The sequence below is a fragment of the Herpailurus yagouaroundi genome, unplaced genomic scaffold (genome assembly GCF_014898765.1).
Source record: "Herpailurus yagouaroundi ecotype Mexico unplaced genomic scaffold, PumYag 188, whole genome shotgun sequence".
Taxonomy (NCBI): domain Eukaryota; kingdom Metazoa; phylum Chordata; class Mammalia; order Carnivora; family Felidae; genus Herpailurus; species Herpailurus yagouaroundi.
In genome coordinates this window covers 40,461,382-40,483,384 of record NW_024412419.1, presented here as the reverse complement: position 1 = coordinate 40,483,384, position 22,003 = coordinate 40,461,382, and the positions used below count along the sequence as shown (strand labels likewise).

At 44.6% G+C, this 22,003-nt stretch overlaps 1 protein-coding gene and 1 long non-coding RNA gene across 10 annotated transcripts in view; one reads left to right on the top strand and one right to left on the bottom strand.

The window, feature by feature from the left end:
* ST3GAL5 (ST3 beta-galactoside alpha-2,3-sialyltransferase 5) overlaps positions 1-8,818 on the bottom strand; it is a 50,760-nt gene extending 41,942 nt beyond the window's left edge. For 2 of the 6 annotated variants that reach the window (XM_040496862.1, XM_040496864.1), the window contains exon 1: positions 8,642-8,813. In XM_040496862.1, the coding sequence (XP_040352796.1) occupies positions 8,642-8,738 (97 nt within the window). In that variant the 5' untranslated portion in view covers positions 8,739-8,813. Of the gene's footprint in view, positions 1-8,641 lie in introns of all 6 variants that reach the window. The other 4 variants (XM_040496861.1, XM_040496863.1, XM_040496858.1 and 1 more) reach the window with 4 other exon arrangements.
* A 138-nt stretch (positions 8,819-8,956) lies between these two features.
* LOC121044505 (uncharacterized) overlaps positions 8,957-22,003 on the top strand; it is a 29,600-nt gene continuing 16,553 nt past the window's right edge. Inside the window, exons 1-4 of one of the 4 annotated variants that reach the window (XR_005797334.1) lie at positions 8,957-9,075; positions 10,249-10,393; positions 16,859-16,995; positions 18,282-18,462. This is a non-coding gene — a long non-coding RNA (uncharacterized LOC121044505). Of the gene's footprint in view, positions 9,076-9,098; positions 9,326-10,248; positions 10,394-16,858; positions 16,996-18,281; positions 18,814-22,003 lie in introns of those variants that run through there. The other 3 variants (XR_005797332.1, XR_005797331.1, XR_005797333.1) reach the window with 3 other exon arrangements.

The following is a 22,003-nucleotide window of genomic DNA, read 5'->3' as shown; positions in this document are numbered from 1 at the left end:
CTGGAATAAATGGGGGAAGACTGCTTAGAGAACTGCCCCTCCTGTTTGGGTCCGTCTAAGCTCTAAGAAAACACCTTACATAAGAGCTCTCCAGTGGGGGGCCCCTGTGATTGCAAATTATATGTGCAGAATATGTAAAGGAGAACAACTCGGTGGCAATCCCATGAATACTACAAATAGCACAAAATCTAGAAGGTACCTTTAAAATTTTTTTTTTAATTTTTATTTATTTTTAAGAGAGAGAGACAGAGCATGAGCAGGGGATGGGCAGAGAGAGAGGGAAACATAGAATCTGAAGCAGGCTCCAGGCTCTGAGCTGTCAGCACAGAGCTCATAGAAGGTACCTTTTTAATGGAAGATTTCCCTCTTGATCTAAAGGATATAAGTAGTAGGGATGAAGAAATAATACTTAACAGAACGGGAAAGTCAGTAGAAATAATAGTTAACAAAATCAACTCTGGGACCCAATGTAAATAGGCTCCAACACGAGGACCTTCCTAATGGGAAACATAGGGGATGAGACGATGTGAAAGTGTGTGTGCAAATTCTGAAATTACCAAGATCCCACCCCCAAAAAGAAAGGGTTGGGATATGGGTTCCTAAGTCTTGAAATTACGAAGTGACATCGTCAAACAAGACCTCAGCAATATTTCTCAGGGAGCAGCTGTCCAGGTGGATAGGGAAACAGAGGTCAAGGATTTGCTAGGTAGTTTATGTCATGATCCAGTATTCAGTAAGCCACGTCGTCCTAGAAGCAGCAAGCTAGTCACATAAAACTCAAATCAGAAAGTGACCCCAGGGGCGCCTGTGTGACTCAGTAGGTTAAGCATCTGACACTTGATTTCAGCTCAGGTCATGATCTCACGGTTCATAAAATCAAGCCTGGCTTCAGGGCTGTCAGCGCAGAGCCTGCTTGGGATTCTCTTTCTCCCTCTCTCTCTGCCCCTCCCTCACGAGCATGCAAGTTCTCTCTCTGTTTCTCTCTCCCCCTCTCAAAATAAATAAATAAACATATGAAAGAAAAGAAAAGAAAAGAAAAGAAAAGAAAAGAAAAGAAAAGCCTAAAATGGCCCTAGAAAAGGAACTGGAGGGACCACAATTGGGACCTGAAGTTTGACAGGCCCTGGCTGTTTTGAGACTGAAGGAGTGGGAACAGTCTTAGAGAAGAAAAAAGGAAAGTTTTGTTTGGGGCACTTTAAGCTCAGAGAAAGTTAAATATGTTTGAACTCTTAAAACCAACAACAGGTATTTAGGTCTATAAGAGGCATGGCTAAAACACAGAATTTCCTTTTTTTTTTTTTTTTTAATTTTTTTTTTCAACTTTTATTTATTTTTGGGACAGAGAGAGACAGAGCATGAACGGGGGAGGGGCAGAGAGAGAGGGAGACACAGAATCGGAAACAGGCTCCAGGCTCTGAGCCATCAGCCCAGAGCCTGACGCGGGGCTCGAACCCACGGACCGCGAGATCGTGACCTGGCTGAAGCCGGACGCTTAACCGACTGCGCCACCCAGGCGCCCCCAGAATTTCCTTTTATAACCCAATCACATATCCCTTTTCCTCTTTGCTCCAAATATTTGGGAAATCATTATTTGGGCAGGCCCCAAAGAAGCATGCTGCCAATCATATAAGCAGGGTTTTTTTTTAATGTTTATTCATTTTTTTGAGAGAGGGAGAGAGACAGGGCATGAATGGGGAAGGGGCAGAGAGATAGGGAGACACAGAATCCAAAGCAGGCTCCAGGCTCCGAGCTGTCAGCACAGCGCCTGACATGGGGCTCAAACCATGAGATCATGACCTGAGCCGAAGTTCGATACTTAACTGACTGAGCCACCCAGGCAATCCTCATATAAGCAGGTTTTTAGGTTTTTTTAAATGTTTTATTTATTTTTCAGAGAGAGAAAGCATGAGCGGGGGAGGAGCAGAAAGAGAAGGGGACAGAGGATCCTAAGCAGGCTCCGTGCTGACAGCAGCAGCAGGCCGATATGGGGCTCGAACTCACATTTGATCATGTGAGATCATGACTTGAGCCGAAGTCAGAGGCTCAACCGACTGAGCCACCAGGCGCCCCTCATATAAGCAGTTTTAATCAAGCATGGAATACGCGCCTGGGGCTACAGCAATGGCCAGACGGACACAGTCTCTTTTTCAAAAGGCTCTCATGATCTTATTTTAAAAATCAGACAAGTAGATCTATCACAAATGTAATTATTTTCATAGTATTTCTTTCAAATTTATTCTACATTGGACATGAGGGCTGTGTTACAAGATGTTTTAGATTTGAGGGTGTGTGTGTGTGTGTGTGTGTGTGTGTGTGTGTGTGTGTCTGGGAAGGGGTTAGGAAAGGTCCTCCCAGGAAGGAATGAGTAGAACTCGGTGGGCAGGCAGGTGTCACCTGAGCAGTGACAGCAGGCACGGAGGGGAAAATTTTGCATGGAGTGCCTGAAGGTCCAGCCCAGGAGGAAATAAGGTACCAAAAGAAGCTAGAGAAAAGAAGCAGACCATGCCATGGCCTGCTGGAAATGGGAAATTTTTTATCCTGGGATAAAAGGAGCAACTGGGTGGGAAGTTAATTGGAACTGGATTTTGGAGAGACCTCTCTTGAGCCACACTGGAGACGGGGAAGTCCTCTTGTGCCCTGAGACCAGTTAGGAGCCTGCTGTGGAGACCCAGGGGAGTGACGATGGCCTGCAGGGGAACACGCCAACCTGGACAGGGAACACGGCCATCTCAGCCACCTTGGATGACCTTTCCAAGAATGTCCACAGGAGTTGTTCTCAAGCATGCGGCAGGAACACACTATGTGCTGCAAAGGGAGGGATGCATTTGCCTCCTTGCCACCTCCAGGTCAGACTGCCTGAGTCAGAATGTCCCCTAGACACTTTCCCCAGACTCTGTCCCCTACACTTTATTAGTTTCTTAACCCCTCTGAGCCTCAACATCCTCATTTGTAAAATGGGGATAATAACGATACCAAACTCACATGGCTTTTGTGAAAATTAAATGAGCTGTACGTATAATGACATATACATAAAAAATGACTATATATATATATATATATATATGCATGCTATACTGACTCACTTTATTGTCACCTGCTCTAGTCTAGTCTAGTCGTCTAGTCTAGAGCAGGTGACAATAAAGTGAGTCAGTATAGCATTTATCTTTTCTTCTGACCTATCTATGTGTTGTAGCATGTGGGTTTGTTAGGAGGGGAGTGGGTTTACCAAGCTTTTCACAAAAAGCCCACTCCTCTTTTGCCAGCCACTGAACACTGCCAGATTCCTACGATCCTAGATTTCCTTGGCAGAAAACTGAACCCCACCACCACAGTTAGCCCTGACTGTCCCCTTTATCAAGACAAATCAGCTCAATGTTTAAAACAGGCTAAGATCCAGAGCTGTGCTGTCCAGTACAGTTGCCACTAGCCACATGTGGCTGTTAAGTACTTCAAATGTGGCCAAACCAAATTGAGATGTGCTCTATATAAGTAAGATACACACCAGGCTTTAAAGACCGAGTATGAACACGAAAATTTAAATTGCTCATTAACAATTTTTAGATTAATTTCAGAATATACTGGACATACTGGGTTAACGAAAATATATTATTAAAATTAATTTCACCTTTTTTTTTAAAGTTCCCTTCCTTCTAATTTGTTGGATTCATTTTAATTGCTATGTTCCTAATGTCTTAATTTAGCTAATTAAATCATTAATTTTTGCTATTTTTCTTGTTAATATGAGCAATTAAGACTGTACCTAATAGTTTAAGTGTATAAGTCATCCTACAACTTTTGACATATATGTTTATTATTATCACTTATCTCTCAAGCCTAAATATTTTTAAATTCAAATTCTCACTTTTTTTCCAAAATAGCATTTAAAACTGATATAATTTAGTTGCACTGTGGCCAGAGAACTTGTTCTGTATGATACTGGTTATTTTAAACATGTTAGAAATTATTTCATGACCAGGTGTATACTCAATTTTTGTAAAAGTACAATCTTCATTTGTGGGACCATGTTTTCTATATAAACAGTTGGATCAAGCTTATTGTTTGCTGGAATAACCCTTTAGTGGTTTTCAGTCAGCTTGTTCTATCAGTTACTGAAAGATGTATAATAAAATCTCTCTCACTTTGGTGGCAGATTTGTCAACTTTTTTTTTTTATTCTTCTGTCACTTTTTACTTTACATTGTTTGAAGCTGTGTTATTAGGTGCATAACAGTTTAGAAGTTCTTATATTCCTCAGAAATTGCAACTTCGATACAACTGTTTCTTTTCAACTTTTTAAATGTAGCTACTAGAAAATTTTAAATTATGTGTGGCTTGAGTTACAGTTCCACTGGACTAGAGAAAGGATAAGCAAGAAGCCTACACCAACCACCAAGTCCTGGAAAACTAAGGATGTGACTGCAGAAAATAACAAGCAAAGGGAGGAGAGTATTGGGAGCCCTGTTAAAGGAACATACTCTCGTGCTCGCTTCGGCGGCACATATACTAAAGGACCATACTCTCTTCCTCTCTTGCCACTAGAGTCTAAATAGGAAATGAGACCAAGATGTTTGTCAGAAGCAGAAAGGAGGTGAAGAACAAGATAGAAGAGGATAAGAAAGCAGAAGCTGAGGGGCGCCTGGGTGGCTCAGTCGGTTTAATGTCCAACTCTTGATTTCTTCAGCTCAGGTCATGATCTCACGATTCGTGAGACTGAGCCCTGTCGCAGGCCCTGTGTTGCCACGATGAATGGTGCCTGCTTGGGATTCTCTTCCCCTCCCCAGCTTATGCTCTCTTTCTCACTCTCAAAAACAAACAAATAAATACACATAAAAAAAAAAAAAAAAGGCAGAAGCTGAGAAAAGGTGGCTAGGGAAGAAGGAACTCTATACATATCATAGAACAATGACTTCCGCTGTGAACTCAATATATTTAAGCCTTTAATCATGAAAATGACACTTGGTATTAAAAATAGCCTTAATGTCCAAAAGATAGAACCACTATTCCATTAAAGCAGACCTTTTTTATTTATTTTTATCAATTTTCCCTCTTTGAATTAATCAAATCATACCATATGATACTTATCTATTATGATTTTAGATACTTAACTTAATCCTGGATGTTTTTTCCATGCCAGAGGAAGAGAACAAAAATATCTTGTACGGCCTTAAAGGACTAACCTAGACTTGTGCTTTTCCTCAATGACATGAGAGAATTCTTAACAGAAATGCGGAAGCACAGAGAAGGCAGATCAGAGAAGTAGAAACAAGTATAGAAAGTACCAGGCACCTGGGTGGCTCAGTCAGTTAAGCATATGACCTCAGCTCAGGTCATGATCTCACGGTTGGTGGGTTCAAGCCCCGTGTCTGGCTCTGTGCTGACAGCTCAGAGCCTGAAGCTGGCTTCAGATTCTGTCTCCCTCTCTTTCTCTGCCCCTCCCATGCTCACTCTCTTTCTCTCTCTCTCTCAAAAACAAATAAACATTAAAAAAAAAAAAGGAGCTAAAAAATATATAGAAAGTACAATGTTTAGAAAGCAAAAGGGAGGAGAGGTTCCCAGAAGTGCTTGCAGGGAACTGGGAGCTGAGATAAGTTAAAGCAGTTTGGCCAGAGAAACTTTTCCCTGACAACAGAACTCTTGGGTTGCCCACAGCTCGGCCTGGGCTGCTGCGTGACTCGGGAGACTGGGGCATGGAGCTGACTGCACTTGCCAAGAGAATATGGGGCATGGGGCACAGCCAGATAGAAACTGATCATGACTCCTGGTAAGACTCCTGCCTGTCTCCTTGGTGAAAACTTGGTGTTGCCCTCATCAGCTAGTAGTAAGGAGGTACTATTATAAAACTAACACTACACTAATAAAAATTAACTACTAATTACCATATAATAACCATATGATGACCACACTAATAACAACGTAGTTATTAAAAACTTGGAATAACATGGCTTTGCCTGCAGCTCCCAAAGCTGAGTATACACACGCCCATTACCCAGCAATCACACACCTACCATACCACCATCAGAAATGCATACGTATGTATACCAAAGATGGGTACGAGAACAGTCACAGCAACGTTATGTGCAATAGCCAAATGCTGGAAATTGCCCAAATGTCCATCAACAGTGCACAAATATGTGATATATTAATCACCCAAAGGCCAAATCAGCACTGAGAGGAAGCACACTACAGCAAGAGGCAGCATTACGAGTGAATCTCAGAAACCTAACTCATTAGGAAAGATGTCGGATACTGCAGGATCCATTTATACACGCATGGAACTGTCAGGTGTGGTGGGTTGCCCCCAGGGAGGTAGGGACTGGAAGGGAGCACATGGGGAGCTCCTGCTTCTTGATCTGAGTGCGTGGGTGTGTTCAGTTTGGAAAACTTGTGAACAGTACACTTACAGCGTGTGTACTTTTCTAGTATGTGTACTATACTTTAAAAAGAAAGAAGGAAAGAAACAGCTGTCCAGATAAGACAAGCCTGGAAGTGTCTTTGTACCCTCTAACCTCATTGTTCCCCCACTCCCTTACACTTCTTCCTTGCTCCCCCTCTGCAGGTGTGCTTAAGCTGGTTCTCTCTCCCTGAGGAGCCCCACACGTCGCTATCCATATTTAGGGCTTCTTCCCACACCAGGCTGATGATTTGCAACCCCTCCCCATTTTGGATGCCTTTGCTAATTTAGGCCTTTCACACTGATTCAGCCCTTGCTTCTCTTTTCTCTGCAGTTAGGAAGTTTGTACCATCACTGTATATCTTCCCAGCTGTTTTATTTCTGCCAAGGCTGCCCAGCTAGACTTAAAATCATGGAGCATGCCCTCTGGGAATGATCTCAACCCTCCACAGGCAGTTCAGATTAATTTGTTCCTCATGAAATAGAAGGGTGTGGAAGGTGTGTTTTAATCCTCCCAGGAACTCCTGGCTCCCAGACATCCCCCTTCGGCCCACAGCACCTGGATGGACTCCCACAGAGAGCTCTAAACCTTTTTTATTATAGTCTGTTCACCTCCCAAGAGCCAACCTGCTAGATAAACTCCCCTCACTGCTGCCAAACAGCATGGGACTAACTTGGCCATCTGGGCCAAAATTATAAGCATTTTCAAAATAGGTAACCATAAAATGACTTTTTAGAATATACGCCTGTTGGCCCTCTCACACTTCCATTAACTCCCTCATACCTTCCCATCTCACTCATTTCTTTTCTGGCTTAGAGGAAGAAATGGCTGCTAATCACAAATAAGGTCCATTTCATCTTACAGAAACAGCAGCACTCACATAATGGACAGACATGGAAAAAGAACCATGACATCTTGGTTATAGTGCTCTGGCAGTTCACAGCACTCTCTCCTGTCTAAGCATGTGTTGGAATTTAGGTGATCCTGGCTCTAAGACTAGAAATGTAAGACATTCTTCTAAACTGTCCAGCTTTCCGGATTACACAAGTGAAACCACAACCCATCATGTTTTTGAGTCTGTGCCCCTTCACTCAACAGACATGAATTCCTCTTCCTCACAGTTTCAGGAAACGCATCCCTCTGTGGAAGAGGATTAGCAGTTATAAAACAAGAGGAGAGTGAGGCTAAACACCAGAGGGCAGGAGATGAGTCTTCTTCCTCTTTGTAACCCCAGGACTGAGCTGGGTGCTTGGCACCACAAGCAGGCAAGTCAAGGATGCGAAACGCAGCACAAAAAACTATCTTCTCTTTTAAAAGAGCGATCCGTAATTAAGCAAAGGCCACCTACACGAATTAAGACATGAGAACATAAAATTCATCTTTCAAGTCAGCTGATTTGTAGGACCCCTTTAACGGGTAAACACATTATTCGGTCAGAACCACTGAACCAGAGGCCTGAAAGGGACCACAGCCATCAGCAGCAGCTCAAGCTTCCCAGTAGCGACCAGGAAACAGAGCCCCTCAAGGGGATATGTATTGGCCAAGGTCACCCAGCTGGTGTGGGGTAGAGACAAGCCCCCGCCTCTCCCTATTAGCCCCGCACCTCTGAGAGATGCTCTCCAAAATCCTTGAGTTATTTACACACTAAAGGCGTATAATGAATGCATGCCTATGTCAAGTCACTGCTTACAATTCAGAGGAAAGCAAACGGTCACCAAAACGTGTCTCTTTCGTAGGGCTGGCTGCAGAGGGGGGCAAGGAAGGTCACTGGCGAATTTCTACGTACAGACGCCACACATCCCGTCTTATGGAAGGATGCAAAGGGCAGTTTTGGGAGCTGCTAGTTACACTGCAGAGGGTCCCCCAATCCCGTCCCAGGGAAATGAGTTAACTCGGCTCTGCTGGCTCGGAAGCTTCCAGCAATGAATTAAACCCCGAGCCGCTGCGGAACACCGGGGGAGAAAGGGCCACTGCGGCTGGACTCGACAACCTGGCGGTTCACCCCTGAGCCTCCACCGCGTCCACACTTGCGTGGGCCGCGGCGCCCCCTGCCCCGTCCACGCGGCCCGGAGCCACGACTCCCAGCCCGCGCCCCCGCGAGGCGCGTCCAGGGGCGCCGTGCCCTGGGAGCCGCCCGCGGGGCCGGGGAGGAGCCGCCAAGCCCCAGCCAGGCAGGGTTAGGGACTGATGGCCACCGCCGCCCCCAGCCCGCGGGCCCCGCTACGCCGAGAAGGGGGTTGCGCCACTTACCTCGGCCGGCAGGTGCCGCCGCCGCTGCCGCCGCCGCCGCCTCCGTTCGCAGCTGCAGGGGACGCCGCTCCGCGCCGCCGGCCGCCTTCGTCCGCATGCTAGGGAGGGGGCGCCGGCCGGCCTCCAGTCCAGGGCCCCGCGCCCCCGCCCGCCCCCGGCGCAGCGCTCGCGCCCATTCAGCACCAGACTGTCCGCTCCCCCGCGCGGATGCGGAGGAGGGACGCGGGCGGGGCCGAGCGTCACGAGGACAAGAGAGACCAATCAGAGCTCGCGAGGGGGGGGGGTCCCGCGGCGGCCCCGCCCCCGGGACGCGCAACGCCTCCACCCACTGTGGTTCGGGGAGCCGGGCGCCTTCGGCAGGACGTACCGGGGACAGTGGGCCCCCACAGCCCTCTTGAACTCTACGTGCCGTTAGGCGGTGGAGGGAACAAAAGGTGCATTTGGACTTGTTACAGGCTTTTACTGCGCAGAGGACTGGTAGATGCGGAGTCGGTGAATGAAGGGGCTTTTCATAGTCACGTGCTTTACTTGCCTGCACAACCCCCCCCCCCCCCCCCCCCCCCCCACTGTTCAGAGTTCCTTGGGTCGTGAGACCTTGAGAGCTGCAGGAGGGCAGCCTGGGCGTGGGGGAGCGGGGAGGACTTGCAGAACATCTTTATTTTTGTTACACGTGTCCGAGAAAAGGTTAGTAGTGCTGATTACCTATTGGTATCAGATGGGTAATTGAGGCCCGGAAAGCATAAGTGAGGTACCTAATTCATTGGGACATCTGGTGGCAGAGCAGGGATCAGAACCTGCGCTTGGAGTCCCCCTTTCCATATCTCAGGAGTCTCCCTTGAATCTGGAAAAGAAATGTCATACAGACTTTTAAAGCATAAATATTCGTGAATCCCCAAATTCAAGAATTAAAAGGAGTTTAAAGCGCTGATATGTTATTTCTTTAGAACACCCAAGGGTGTATAATGCGTCTGCAACATTTCTGTGCCTTGGGACTTGTTGACTCCTCAGTGAACTCATTGGTCTGCTTTCAGAATTTCCTTTTAGGTTACAGATACAGTGCATTGCAGTCATGTGCCTGTGTTACCGGTTCTGGTTTAAAACGGAAGATCCTAGAAACTAAGCCAAATATATTTGTGAAAACTTAGAATTTTGTCAATCTTTTTTGCAACAGTTTGTACAGGGATTGCAAAGCACCAGAGTTTGGCAGTGTCTGTGTTCTTTCCCCAGTGGGGCAGGGGGTGCTGGAAAAAAATGTTATATCTGGGTAACAAAGGTCCGGAGGGAAATCTTGGAAAGGAAGAGGGGAGGGGGGGACTCTGTTGTCATACTTTCCAAAGGGATTTTGCCATAAAAATGTTTCCAAGTTATTCTAAGGTGAGAATACTGGAGCATTTTGAAAATATTAGAGGAAAAGCTGTCACTGGGAGATCTAAATCCAGTGGAGTGGCCAAGGCTGGCCAGGCAGAGCAGCTGCTGGGGTCAGGGACAGCTGCAGGGAGAATGCTGAGCACCTCACCACTTCTCTCTTGGAGACCTGCCCAAGGCCAGCCTGCTTGGTCAGACACTTTACCTCTCTTTGCCTTAGCTGCTCTTTCCCTTTCTCCCAGATACTTCTTGTCTGAAAAATGCTGTGAGAGCATTAAGGTTGGACATAAGGATCAGCCTTCCGGCTTGGAGGACTGGGTGCAAGGTGGGTGTGACAAAGAAAAGGAGCTCAAAACTGCCTCCTGTTCCAGCCTAACCAGACCACTGGTAAGCTTACCCTGCACCCGCTGCCTCATTCACCCCATTCACATTTGGTGGGAAGAGAAGCTGACTTGTGGGACAAGACAAGCCCTGACCTAAAACACCCTTTTTACTAGCTGCAGAGCCTCTGCTACTGTTCTGGATAGAGACAGAGATCCTCAAACCGTAAATTAGGATCAGCCCCTCGACCTCAAAGCCTTACCTGGAATCTCTTCAAGTCAGTGGCTGGTCTCAGAAAAGCTCAGGACCCTGACTAGCACAGTGGCCAAACTGTTGGTAAATCTGGGACAGCTACCACGATTTTATAATTCTTTAGTTCCTTACGTTCATTACTTAGGCATTGTGTTACCCCGACATTCATTCCACCCTTCCCTTCTGTGATGCAACATGTGGTTTAGGTAAGATTGCCCCACTCTTAGCTCTGTGAGCGGGCTCTGACTGGTCTAGGTCAGCAGTTCTCAAACTATGGTCCATGGACACCTAGGGGTCCCTGAGGACCTTTCAGGGAATCTCTGAAGTCAAAGTTATTTCATAATTATCTAATACATAGTTTGCCTTTCGCATTGATGGTGCAAAACTACTGGTGCCTTCACAAATCAGGGTAGTGGCACCGAACTGTACTAATAGGCTTCATTACCGCACTAATGGTAAAAAACCAAAAATAAAAACACAAACACAAAAACTTTTAATTAAAAAAATGCAGTGTCATTTAAGAATGGTCTTGATGGAGCAATGCATATTACTAAATTTATTAAAATCTCAACCCTTGAGCACATATCTTTTTAATATTTTATATAACAAAATGGGAAAGGCACATAAAACCCTTCCACTGCAAACCAGAGCCTGGTGGTTGTCTAAGGGAGAGCACGTGTGCAGCCGCAAGCTGAACTGGCTGGTTTGGGTTTTTTGGGGTTTTTTTGTTTTTGTTTTTTTCACGCAACACCATTTTCACTTGAGAAAGCAACTGACAAATTATGGTTATTTCAACTTGATTATTTGGTAGACATTTCCTTGACAATCAGTTAAGTGAGCCTGTCTCTTCAAGGAAAACAATGGACTATTTGTTGGGCCAATGATGAAAAAATTCCAGCTTTCAAAAGAAATTTAGAATTTTGGAAAACTTATCACCCTGAGACAGCTTCTCAATATTTAAGGACTTTTCTGATGTGACGAATGGTGATGTTAACAAATGTGACTTGGGGATATTGGCTCATGTATAATGTGCCAACATTTATAAGACCTGCATTTACTCAGTGAATCAGTGTTTTCCAAATCGCTAATGCATGATGTTACAAAATCACACATGGGTAAAAGATGAATTCTAAATGCAAGGCAGACAATGGATTTTAATTTGACAGTATGAAAAGTTTATGGATAAGGTTTTCAATTTCACAATGCAACAAACCTTTAAGGAATTACCTCTTGTAGAATTTTGGTATAGTACCAAAAAAGGCACCCTTTAAAAGCTATCGGGGCACCTGGGTGGCTCAGTTAAGTGTCCAACCTCAGTTAAGTGTGAAACCTCTTGGTTTCGGCTCAGGTCATGATCTCGCAGTTGGTGAGACTGAGCTCTGTGTGGGGCTCTGCACTGACAGCATGGAACCTGCTTGGGATTCTCACTCTTCTTCTCTCTCTGCCCCTCCCCCATGCGTGCTCTCTCTCTCACTCTCAAAATAAATAAAATAAACTTCAAAAAAGATCTATCAAAATACTCCTCCCTTTTCTAATTACATATTGATGTGAAGCAGATTTTCTTCATGTACTTTAACCAGAACAATTTGCAACAGATTGAATACAGAAGCAGATATGAAAATCCAGCTGTCTTCTATTAAACCAGACTTAAAGGGACTTGCAAATTAAAAATAAAGGGGGGAAAAAGCCATTTTTCTCACCATCTTTTTGTTTTGGAAAACATAGTTGTTTTTTTGTGGTTTTTTTTGGGCTATTACTTTTTAAAACATAATTATTTTTTAACTTTTAAAACATGTAATTTTATTTTTATGATTTATTTTATTAATTTAAATTAAATTACATTTAATTTCTAATTTGTCAAATATCAATAGATTAAACCTCCATTAAAAAGATTCTTTAGGATCCTCAGTAATTTTTAGAAGTGTAAAGGGTCCTAAGACCAGAGTTTGAGACCTGCTGGTCCAAACCACCCAGAGAGATCCCATCCTCCTTGCCCCTAAGATTGATTCATGGGCGGCCATCAGAACCAGACTGATCCAGTCAGAGAAAACCTTAGGTATTTATTGGATGGTGGGAGAGAGATGCTCTCATCTCCTGCTAGACAGGAGTCAGGCAATAAGTAGCCTTAGTAGCCGCTGATAAGGCAGCCATTTTAGGCAACAAGAAGAATTTACCTTAGAAGAGAATCATGCTGAGGGAAGCAAAGACAGAGGCTAGAAAGAAACCATTGCCTTTATGACATTTTTGAGCTACTAGATCAAACCAGCCCTGCAGCCCATCCTACCTGTGTATGCTCCAGTTTAATGAGCCAGTGAAGTCTCCAGTGGGTTAAACTAGCCAGACTCAGGTGCCCCCTTGATGCATTGTATACCTGTTTATGAATATGTTTACCTAAATAGATGCCCAGGGCCTCAAGGTAGCATACTTTCTAGGGTTTATTCATTCATGAATAAACTTTTTCATCATGTCATCAGTACAGGTTAGTGAAGGCAGAGCAGGGTCTGGGGGAAAAGGGACCTGACACAGACAAGTGGGGTCAAAAGTGCCAACAATACTTTGGAGAGTGATGAGGAACAGAGGCATCTGATCTTGAACAGCAAAGTGGCAGCAGGTTTTAACTTTCTTTTGCTTTTATGCATTTCTCAAATTGGACAACACAAGCATGTATTGCTCTTCTTTGAAGGAAAAAATAGAACGATATTATTTTTAATAGCCCTTGAATAGGGGCACAGGCTCAGAGAGCAGGTTGGCACCAGGATATGGCAAGAGAAGTCTTGGGCTAAAATTGGGCTAGCAGGGAAGGAAGATCAGGGAGGCAGATGGGCCCGGAAAACAAACTTCCTTTCATTTACAGTTTTGCCAACAGCCAACCTCAAAGATTCAAGGGGATGGGCAAGAATCTCCAAGGGTTAAGGAATCATTAATTATGCCTCCGTCAGAGCCGTTGGAATATATGCAGCTCAGAGAGAGAGATTGAGAGAGACCAACACTAGATTTAGGTCAATACTAGAAAAGGCTTGAGAGATATCACATTAAGTGAAAACAAAAAAGGGGACACAGATTGCATGCAAACTTCTATTATGTGGCCAAAAAAAAAAAAAAAAAGGCGAGAAGAGCGCTTGGAAAAAGAAAACAGTTGTGGCATTAGGGTAGCAGGATCATGAGTAATCTTTTTTTCCTTTGTAAGAGATGTCCTTTCATGTTGTTATAATGTTGTTTTTTACAATAAATAAAACTGAAGGGAGTCATTGGTTCAAATTACTGAGGTCTCAGAGGCTTTTCCAGATGGCCTGTTTCTTTTCGCCTGCCAAATGGCTCTCATCTGACACCAAGACAGGAGCTGTGCCTTCCCTAGGGCCTGGCATCTTCGAAGCTGTTAGGGGTGATGCCGATGTGACTATTTTGTAGGTGGCCAGAAGGAAAGGAGAGAGGGCAGTTGTAGCAGCCAAGACTGAGGCTGTGTGTGAGGCAGGGGCCAGGGGGGTGGGGGTCAGGGATCCCTACTCCTCTACCATCGGCTGGTTTGGGGGGGTTCCCTCCCAAGTATTGTCTTTCTATTTTTCTCTTGGTGAACTTCACCTGCTGTTTGGCTCCCATCCTCTTCCTTCTGAGACGTTGTCCCTCCCTCAGTCCCCAGGGGCTGGAGCGCAGCTGTGGCCAACAGAATACAGACCGGCTGCTGCCCTAAAGCACAAAGGAAGCCAATCCCTTGAGGTTTTTCTAGGAATGTTTCCTGTGAGCAATCACGGGAAAAGCAGGAGTAAAACAAACAAGGGAAACATCAGGGGAAGGCTGTCTGTTGACAGGGTGGCTTAGGTTGAGGAAACAGTTCCACACAGACACATATTCAGGCACATGTGCAGGCTCTCATTCCATCCTTCCTTCACCCATATATTCATTGCACAAACATGTGCCAAGGGCCTATTATGTGCCAGGTATTGTGTGAAGTGCTGTACAAAAATGATTTCATTTTATCTTCATAACAGCCCTTTGAGGTAGGGTCTTCTTACCCCCATATCTTACATAAGGAAGTTGAGGCTTGTAGAAACTTAGGGAAATGAAAAAGTCAAAGTTCACATGGCTAAGAAGTAGCAAAGCTGGGATTGAACCCTGGCCATCAGACGCTGGAGTTGACCTAAGAAACGGTCCTTTCTCTGAAGGTCAAATGGTCTAACTGGAGAGAAAGACCTTTAAAACAGATGAACAAGCAAAACCAGTAACACAAGGAGATATAACAGAAGGACTATTAAGAGTCATGAGAGCATGGCAGGCGGGGGTGAGGAGGAGGGCCACCGGCTAGACCGGCCTCAGAGCTCAAAGACACATCTTGGAGGGGTGAAAATTGAATTTGGCTTTGAAGTATAAGGTGGGTATATTAGTTTAGGGCTGTGTTCATTTTCTACTGCTGTGTAAAAACTTACCACAAATTTAGCAGATTAAAACAACTCAAATTGTCTCACAGTTTAAGTCCAGTTACTGTGTAACTGAATTCTCTGCTCAGGGTCTCACGTGACGGAAATCAAGTTGTGGGCCAGGGCTGTGGTTCTCAAGTGGGCTCAGAGTGTTCACTCAAGCTCACCGGTTTGTGGCAGAATTTCTTTCCTTGCAGTTACAGGATTGAGGTCCTTGGGGTTTTTTTTACAAGCTGTTGGCCCCAAATCACCACCCTCAGCTCCTAGGGGCTGCCCATGGTTTCTTGCCATGTGGCCCCATAGAAAGTTCTTAACACAGATATTTGCTTTCTTCCAGGCCAGCCAGAGCACGGCTGTATGACTTTCTTTTCTACTACCAATAGACAAAACTTTCTGCTTTCCAAAACCTCATGTGATTAAGTCAGACCCACTCACCCAGATAATTTCCTTATTTTAAGATCAACTGGCTTAGGACATTAGTTACATCTGAAAAATGTCTTCACAGCAACATTAGCTTAGTGTTCAATTGAATATAGTGTTCAAGTAGCATCCATCAGAGGCTAGTGATTTGGGGAACCATCTTGGAATTCTGTCTACCATAATAAGATTTAGCAAATGGGGAAGGTGAAGAAGATCAGTCTAGAAAGAGGTAACAGGATGAGCGAGGATTCTGGGAGACTGTTGGAAAATGATAGGAAAGTGAGCGCCATGTTTGCAACAACATGGAAGGGTGGATTCTGGCAAAATCTGCCAAGTCAAAAATCCCTGAGACGCTGGGGAAACTATTAAAAGCATGTTTTACATCAAGGCTGAGATGGCAGGAATGGGAGGACATCCCTCAGAGGCAGAAGCAATGAGAGAGTGGGAATCCAGAGAAGTGAGTCAGAGCCAGACTTTACCTTGGAGTCCCCATTAATTCTGGCCAAATGGGCCACAGAGATAGCAGACAAAGTTAGACTGAAGCAAGACGTCAGACTACATTGGAAATCCTTATGAATACCCAGAACCTTCAAGTGATGGAAATTTTAGTGGATGTTGTCAGATCTTGCTCCCCAAGGAAAGAGTGGCATATGTGCCATAGACTTGTTACTCGCCTGAAGATATCTGATTTTAGTTCAGGGTGAAGCCGAAAGAAAAACAAAAGTTCCCCCTGAGAATTTCTGACCAAAAGCCTGTCCTTATGCCAATTTGGGGCTAGAATTCATACCACCTTTGTGACCAAAATCCTTTTAAAAGGGTCTTCGGTTGGTAGTTCTCTTAGGCATCTATAAGCAGCAGATCACTTCCAGCTTAGACCTGAATCTAAGCCTAAGACAGTTACCACAAAGTTCCAAGGAATTTGAGTTTGTAATTTTTTTTTTTTTTTTTGAGAGAGAGCGAGCAAGCAAGTGCCCGAGTGGGGGAGAGGGGCACAAAGAGAGAGAGAATCTTAAGCAGGCTCCATGCTCAGCACGGAGCCCAACATAAGGCTCGATCCCACAACACTGGGGTCCTCGTGACCTGAGCTGAAATCAAGAGTCAGATGCTCAACTGACTGAGCCGCCCAGGCACCCCTGAGTTTGCAATTTACGTCTGCTTTCTAAGGCCTTCTTCATCTCTTTTGTTGAGTTCTTCAGCCCTAGAACTTCTGCGTAGTTCTTTTTTTTTATATATAATCTCAGACTATTTGGTAAAGAACTCCTTCTGTTTATTCATTGTATCTCTGAGTTCCCTGAAATACCTTTCTGAGTTTTCTTGTATTCATCGATTTTCTTCATAATAGATGTTTTGAGTTCTTTCTCAGTTTGCAATGTCCCATGCCATTGAGTTCAGTTGCTGGAGAATTATCATTTTCTTTGCATGATGCCATATTATTGTGATTTTTCAGCATTTGATGAAATGAGTTTGCAACTTAAAATACCACATGTAGAAACAAGCCACTATTCATAAGTCAGCAGAAAAAATGAAATAAGGACTCAGACCCATCACACCGGCAAAGTAGAATTTGAAGATTCAAAATACCAAGTAAGTTTGTCCAATGTTTACAGAAATAAAAGGAGGTCTTGAAAGTGAAAGTACTAAGAGCTAAAAGAAGTAGATTATTGATAATAATAACTCAGAAACAGGTAACACAATAAGAGAGAAGTAAAGATATAATGAGCATCAATTGAGAGATCGATACAAAGAAATTAGTCAAAATACAGCACCAAGATAAAAAAGTTCTATCTAGAAAAACTAAATAAGATTAAGAGACTGGTGGACAGAATGGTAAATCAAAGGTCTAGCACATGCCTAGTCAGATTTCCAGAAAGAAGGAAAAAATCGGGGAGATGATATAGGGGCAATCACTGAAGAGATGATGGCTAAAAAATGTTCAGAATTGATGAAAAACATAGTCCCACAATTCAGGAACCCCGACATACGATAAGCAGGAACATTAACAGAAATCCGAGATGCATTACAGTGAAGCTGCAGAATGCTAGAGACAAAAAGAAAATCTCCTAAGCAGTCAGAGAGAAAAGACAGATTCTTTATAGAGAGATAGCAATGACACTGAAAGTCGCCAGAAGACGGGAAGCATATCTGCAAAGTTCTGGGGGAAAGTAACTGTTCACCTAGAAGTGTATAATCTTGCAAGAACAGAGGCACAATAAAAGCATTTTCTGACAACAGAAATTGATGGACATCCCCTACATAATGGAATTCCTGAGGGATGTACATTGAATAAAAGGCAAATGATCTTGGAAGATCTCAGATGCTGGAAGGAGAGTAGGAATCAAAGACACAAGTGAAAGAGTTAAAAGTGAAACTTGATTCTGAGAAAACAACCACCTGAATACATAAAACCATGAGAATCATTCATGTGTACCCTATGATTGGGAGAAAAATGTGTGTAGAGGAGCAATGGGAGATTAGATTGGGACCAGAGTTTGTAAGATTTGCCAGCCAAAAGTGTTTGGACTTTATTCTTCTAGCAGGAGGAAGATATGAAGGGTTTTTTTTTTTTTTTAATTAAAAAAAGGATAAGATGGGATGCCTGGGGGCAGGACCAAGCAGGTGAGACAGATGTGTGAGGGAGGCTGGGTGTGAGACATAAGAAGTCTATGGGGACTATGCAGCTGGAAAGTCCCATCTAAAGGGGACAGTCACTGCTCAGCTCTTTCCCACTGCTGCCATGTGGGAATCGAGCAGCCTGTGTTGCTAGATCGTTAGAGTCTTCCAGAGCAGCTAGAAATCTGGGGGTTGGGTTAGTTTTGTATTTCTAAGTTTTTAAAATTTAGCTACAAATTCGTTTTTTTTTTTTTCTTTAGAAAATTGCATCACAAAATGTATGGTGACACAAAACTTCCACATGGAGGGCCTGAGGGTTTGTGACATCTGGACTGATAAAAGTGATGATGTGGAAACACTAATACCGAAGCATGTGCAAGGTCAACTTGAGAAGTTGGTCCCAGCTCTGCCGCCTCTTCAAAAGTTATCCTGTCCTGTCAGGTTTGGTTTTGTTTCTTTACTCAGGGATGCTCTCATATTACCAATGAGGCTGTGAAGTTTTTACAGGTGGGGACCTTATCTTCTCTGAACATGCCACAAGATAGAGCACATGGCCTGGCTTTCAGAGGGTAGGCTAAACAACGTGGTAAGAAATTAGCGTCCTTCTTCCCGCTCCCCCAAATCTCATTCTCAAAAGAATCAGAAGTATCGTTCCTCCCTGCACCCCCTCAGGATTGCTGTACCCTGGGGATTTGGGTTTCCCTTGCCCAACCTGGAGTGGATGGCCTCCTAGAAAAGCTGAGACCTTTACCCAGTTCCCCTAAAATGCCCTAGGAGGTAAAGAACCTTCTATTTTTTTAAAAAAAATTTTTTTTCAACGTTTATTTATTTTTGGGACAGAGAGAGACAGAGCATGAACGGGGGAGGGGCAGAGAGAGAGGGAGACACAGAATCGGAAACAGGCTCCAGGCTCCGAGCCATCAGCCCAGAGCCTGACGCGGGGCTCGAACTCACAGACCGCGAGATCGTGACCTGGCTGAAGTCGGACGCTCAACCGACTGCGCCACCCAGGCGCCCCGTAAAGAACCTTCTAAAGAAATGCCTGAAGATGGCCATGTACTGACCACTAAATGCCACAGCTGGGCAGGAAACTAGAGGTCCTGTGGTCAAGCCCATGGCTGGCCTGAATGTGATGAGGGCATCTCTGTGAGCCCTGGAGCCTTGGAGTCTAGAACCAGACATAAAGCTAAATGGTAACAACAGCACCAACATGGGCAGAGGAGGAGGCCCTTGACCTATTTTCCTATACCATATAAAGTCTAGAGTTCTTCTACTATCACCTGGAAGGAGGAGGGAAATTCCAACAGTGGCTAATGTCAATCATCTGGTCAACCAGACAAATCAGATTTAGAAAATAGGGCTCTATTATTGCCAGTCCAATGGGCATCTGTGAAATGTTTATCGATGGCAGGAGCTCTACCAAGAATGGAAGGAAGTTGAGGGAGGTAGGAGAAGGGAGTTGGTGGAAATGGGAGAAGTGACCAAGCCTTTGATCATTAGAAACGCGTCACCTCTGCTTATCCCAAAGTGACACGCATCCTTTATGACCATTTCCCTAGAGTCAACAAGGAAAAATCATAGCTTTTCCCTTTTATATACACTTAAAATAATATTTTTTTTACTAAAGTATAAGAGACCTAGCAAAAAGTTCCAAAATCATAAATGCAAAACTCAATGAATTATCTCTAAATGAACATACCATGTCAAAAACGGGTCAAGAAATGGAACATTGCTGACCTTCCCGAAGCCTACCTTGTGGTTCCTTCTGGTCACTACCCTCACCTTCCTTCTGTGATGGTAGCCACTCTTCTGACCTCCACCCCTTAGATTTGTTTAGCTAGTCTTGGAACTTTACATAAAAGAAATCTACAGTACGGATTCTTTGTATCTGGTTTCCTTCATTCACGTTGGGTTTGGGAACTTCATCTTGCTGCATGAGGCTTAGATGTGTTCATTTTCATTGCTGCATAGTATGGAAGTATCACAGTTTTTAAAATCCCCTTGATGGAGGGGTGCCTGGGTGGCTCAGTCGGTTGAGCATCTGACCCATGATTTCAGCTCAGGTCATGATCCGAGAGTGGTGAGAATCAGAATTTCCTGAAGTTCAGTTTCATGAATGCCATCTTTGTGATTTTTGCCATATTCCTGTACCACCCGTACTACCACTTAATATTTTTCTTTCAACTGTCTAACTTGTAACTTTTAAAGGTCCGCTTTAGCCTTACCCTAAAAAAATGACAGCTGTGAACTCATAGCTTTGATGTGTGGCTACCTTGCTTTTGTTACGCATTAAAATATGCATATAACTCTTCAAATAAATTGGTCAGTTGACTACCCATGTGAGATATTCTCTATTGCCTCCTCCTGCTCCTTTCCCAGCCCTGCTCTGTGTGGGAAGCTGACCTCCACACACTGCCTCAGCCGGCTCTCTTGCCCTCTGCCTTTGCGTGTGTCTGGCTGAGAGGCACTGGAGGGTGGCTAGAGGACAGGGTATTTCTCCCTATCCCAGCTGGCAGTTGGCTCCATTCTCTATCGAAGGCTACAGGTCTGGTCAGGCAGCTCTCTCTCACAGCCAATAGTCTTATCTCCTTGCCTCTCCAGATGTTTCAAATCCCTGGCATTTTACCAATCCTTGGTTCCTTTCCTTGTGCCTATCCCTTTATAAACGATCCCTTACTAAGCCTCCTTCAACTCCCCCCCCCCCCCCATCATGGGGCCATGATGTTTCCTGCTAGGAGGGATGTGGTGTCAAATACCACCAATGGCAAGCATCCACTCCTGTTCTATACAGGTATTAGCTGAGACCCAGGAAGGGACTCACTTATCCAAGGTCCCCCCTACTGTGAGTGCCAGAGCTAGGAATGGTCTCCCTGGTTCAATGCATTTCTCACCGTGGATGCTACTCCTAGGGAAGAAACTAGTCAGGTCTAACAGTGTCCAAGTGTTCAATATTGTAAGTCCTCTTTCTAAGCCTCTCTCTCTTCCCTTCCCTGTCCTAATCCTTTTTTTTTTTTTTTTTTTTTTTAATGGGCCCCGGATCTAACTGGATCACAGCTGGCTTATTTCCTGACATATGCCATGTATCAGCCCTCCCAGAGCCCGCATCTTTATTCAAACACACCTGCATTTCACTTCTCTCCTTCAGTCATGAATCCTTCCCAGGAGAGGCCCAAAGGCCTGACCCACACATCTCTTCCTCTGTGAGCCTGCTGTGTAAACTTTTCCCCTCTGTCCAGAAATGATCATGCTTCCCCTACTCTCCCCTAGCTCTACCTTAGCACTGGCCCAAGTGGTAACAAGTTGTGTGTGTGTTTCTTTGACCACACTGTGACCACTTCTCTGAATGATCATGTGGAACCCCTTTGTATCATCAGCACCCACCCCTGAGCCTGACTCGGATCAGCCCCTCACAGTGCTGTGTTGAATTAAATTGCATTCACTAGGCCATCAAGAACATTAAAGCATGAAAGATGTTCCAGTGGGTCACAGATGAATTCCTGTCTCACTAATTTTTAATGGTTATTTATTTTCAAATGATATGCTGGAGATGTGGTCTGAGTTGAGGGTGGGGTCAGGGGTGGCTCTTCGCAGTCTCTTATTCTTCCCCTCTGAGGCATGCTGGAAAGGGATGAAGAAGTGGCCATCCAGTTTCATTATGGGTCATGGTTCTCCAGCGAAGGTCCTTAGGTAAGAGGCATTGGGCCTATATCCTGCTGAGTGGGTATGCATACGCTGTGTGCATGAGAGAGAATGGAAGGGGGCCCTCAGAGTGCTCTTTGAATCCCCAAAGGGGCCCAGCTCCAAAGAGCACTTTGGCCTTGAATGTAAAGGAGGTCTTGCTGATGTCCACGCCCGAGGTCAGGTTAAAGCCCCTATTAATTATAAATTGTCCCTTCTCCTGGGTCTTTCCTCTCTGCGTGGATCTCCCATGGAGGCTTTAGGGAGGGTAGCTTTGGCTTCAAGAGGCAGCTTATCTTGGATC